General features: G+C 50.4%; 1 protein-coding gene across 1 annotated transcript; it reads right to left on the reverse strand.

Moving 5' to 3' along the window:
- Window positions 1-527: 527 nt before the first annotated feature.
- Window positions 528-1,889, reverse strand: LOC130459447 (uncharacterized). The gene is made up of 3 exons (XM_056826822.1): window positions 1,529-1,889; window positions 1,245-1,435; window positions 528-1,169 (listed from the first exon to the last, which is right to left on the reverse strand). Exons 1-3 carry the CDS (start codon window positions 1,683-1,685, stop codon window positions 576-578), a joined length of 942 nt encoding a protein of 313 aa, XP_056682800.1. The 5' UTR covers window positions 1,686-1,889; the 3' UTR covers window positions 528-575.
- Between the last annotated feature and the right edge of the window lie 1,563 nt (window positions 1,890-3,452).

The raw sequence follows: 3,452 nt of genomic DNA on the forward strand, positions 1-3,452 counted from the left end.
CAACCACTTGGAAACAAAGGTTGTCCGCTCAAAAGTTCAGCGGCACGATTAACTTCGAAACAAAGGTTGTTTGCTCAAAGTTAGGCGGCACGAACGTTTGGCCGTACAGTCCATTTGACGAGCATGTCTAGCGGCAATCATACCTATTGATTGACTTGCGTCAATCAATATCGTTATAGACACGCTCGCCAAAGAAAGTGACGACCAAAGTAGGGCCTAGCGCATACTCAGTTGCCTGCGGCATCAACGTGCTTAGTGTACACTCGGTTGCACCTTGGCAATCATAACTATTGATTAAGCCTATTGATTAAGGAATAATCAAATTATGAAGAGCAAGTAAATGCGAGATAAGAGAAGCATCAAAAAACCTACTTACTTATAAAACAACGCCCGTAGAAAGGCGTGTAAAAGTAGCTCAGAATTCTTGACCAGAAAAAAGAAAGAAAATTGTTGTGTGCTCAGCAGGCACAATGATACAGACGCCATCAGCGCCAAAACTTTACAACATAATTTTTTTTGCCCTTAGGCACGGGAACGCTTGAATAAAATTTTAAAAAAGCAGGAAAGGAAGCAAATCAGGGAGCGGCCGCATCGTCCTCGTCATCAGATGATACAAACTCAGGGGGCGGCTGACCAAGACGTTCAGCAGCCAACACAGCGGCACTGTGCTCCATTCGCCGCTGGAACCACCCAAGATCATACTCTGACATGTGGCTCTCCCAGGCGTGCTTAACAGCGTCCTTGGTCGCTTGTTCCCCCTGATCATAGGATTCCAGAAGACGCTCACGCAAGGTGCGAACTTGCGATCTGGCCGTCTCCAGCTCCCCACGAAGATGCTCGGCTTCCTCAGCCGCCTCTTTGACCTGAGGGTACTCCCGCAACTGGTCCTGAAGCGCCCGTATTTCCGCCGCCGCTGTCTTGGCCTCCTCGACCATTGCCACCATGTCCTTGTCCTGCGCCAAGATCTTCTTAAGCAGCTCGGCCTTGTCAGATCTCAACGCAGCTACCTCCTTCGCTTGAAGGTCTATGGTCGTCTGCATCTGCAGGCGGACCTCTTCAATGGACTTGAACGCATAGTCGCCATGGTGGGTGGACTCAGCCACCTGAGCTTTGAGCTCCTCAGCAGTGCGGGTCTTCCAACTCTTGCAGAATTCCATGCGGCAGAACAACTGCAAAAGAAGCTACATATTAGTAAATGACTCTAAAAGAGAAGACAAGTACAAGCAAGTTGGAAATAGACTTACGTCGAGAAGAGTGGCCTGGATCGCACCAAACTGGGCGTCAGTCTTGCGGCCAGGAAGAGAAGCAACATACTCTGCGGGGACGGCCTTAAAAACCTTGCGGCATATAGCCACCCTATCCTTTGACGAATAGTGGGGAGTAGCAGGTACGTTCTCGTCCTCAGCAGCAGCTGCATCCTTCCCTTTGTCTTTGGCTATAGGAAAAACAACGGCCTTAGGATGACGCGGAGAGTAAGAAGAACTGCCAGAGGAGGCTCGATACGTCTGAACGACGTTAGAATACTTACCGCCCGAAGACCTAGCTCGGCGGGCCACCTCCGCCGGTATCTGAGAGCGGACGTCGGCCGGGATTCCCGAAAGAGGGTCCTCCAGCTCGTCCGGATGCCCACCGGACCTCGATTTGGACACCAAGTCCACCACCAGAGACGGCTTGTCCACGCCCATCTCTTCGTCATCAGGGCATCCCCCCTCAGCAACCTTCGACTCGTCTTTCTTCACGAGACGGCGAGGTAGGGGTTTTGGCTTCTTGAAGGTACTCGGAGTCTCCGAGCCAGCCGGCACAGCTCTCTTCTTCAGCTGGGACAGAGTCGTCCCCTTCTTCTTCCCTGACGCCCTAGCCGCGTCCTTAGCTTGCTAAAAAAGAAAGGACAGTCAAATATTAGGCCTCGTCATCTATCGCAAGTCACTCGCCATATAGAGGCTCGTCATTAAAAAGGACGCCCATCTTAAAAATGACGGCGTACCTGATCAATCACAAGTCACTCACCATGTAGTGGCTCGTCATTAAAAAGGACGCCCATCTCAAAAATGACGAGGCGTACCTCATCAATCACAAGTCACTCACCATGTAGTGGCTCGTCATTAAAAAGGACGCCCATCTCAAAAATGACGAGGTGTACCTCATCAATCACAAGTCACTCACCATGTAGTGGCTCGTCATTAAAAAGGACGCCCATCTCAAAAATGACGAGGCGTACCTCATCAATCACAAGTCACTCACCATGCAGTGGCTCGTCATTAAAAAGGACGCCCGTTTCAAAAATGACGAGGCGTACCTTTTCAATCACAAGTCACTCACAGAACAGTGGCTCGTCATTGAAAAAGGACGCCCGTCTTAAAAATGACGGGGCGTACCTTATCAATCACAAGTCATTAAATAGTGGCTCGTCATTAAGAAAGGACGCCCGTCTTAAAAATGACGAGGCGTACCTTATCAAGTGCAACACTCATATAAAAATGGCTCGTCATAAAAAAGGACGCCCGTCTCGAAAATGACGAGGCGTACCCTATCAACCACGAGTCACTTGTAAAAAGGGGTGGGGGTGGCCCGTCTTAAAAGGTGACGAGGCGCACCTTGGCAACCACAGGAAAAACACTCACAAAGGGGCCCGTCATTAAAAAGTGACGAGGCCAACATTAGCAAACATGGGTCACATGTCAGGATATCGGCTCGTCACTAAATAGACGTCCACTATAGACAATGGACGGAGGAAGCTTAACTTGCAAAAAACAACCTAAGAGAATACTCACCTTCTCCTCCAACTCGGCCTTGGCTTTTTGCATCTTGGCCTCATAGATGTCCGCCATCCAATCGGTCATATCGCCTTTCCCGGTATCCGCCGCCGACAACTTGCTCATTCCTTCCTCTGAGAACAAAAGAAATCCAAAGTTAGAAAAATGAATAAGACTAAGGCAGAGCGGCACATAAATTGGCATACAACCTCGAGTCATGGAATATCCTAAGCCTACGGCCGCTAGAAAAGCCTCGTTCCGAAACTGGCTAATGTGCGGCAACCACTCGGCCGGCACATGGAAACTCTTATCCACTGTTAAGTGGTAAGTGTTGGCCCTGAACAGGACCATTATCTGATCCCACTCTTCGGCAGTAAGGGGCGGAAGGGGCTCGTCACGATCCATGAAGTTGGCGTTGCAGTTCCAACGGCTCATTCGCTCATACATCTCCTGGTCGTCCGTGTAAAACACGACCCACCTCTTCCTCCACATATGCCACTTGCTGAGCTTGCCGACCACTGTCTGGTAGGTACCACGGCTGCTCAGATTAAACCACCCTTTGGCGGCACTGGGGGAACGAGAGAGGGAGACCAGATGCAGAAAGGCGTTGAAGGACGGCTCCACGTCGTTCAGCGCACATTTGGCAATGTAGCCAAAGATATCCGCCCATGAGTTGGGGGTCAGCTGGGCCACCCCAAT

Source organism: Spinacia oleracea, chromosome 4 (genome assembly GCF_020520425.1).
Source record: "Spinacia oleracea cultivar Varoflay chromosome 4, BTI_SOV_V1, whole genome shotgun sequence".
NCBI classification, from domain to species: domain Eukaryota; kingdom Viridiplantae; phylum Streptophyta; class Magnoliopsida; order Caryophyllales; family Amaranthaceae; genus Spinacia; species Spinacia oleracea.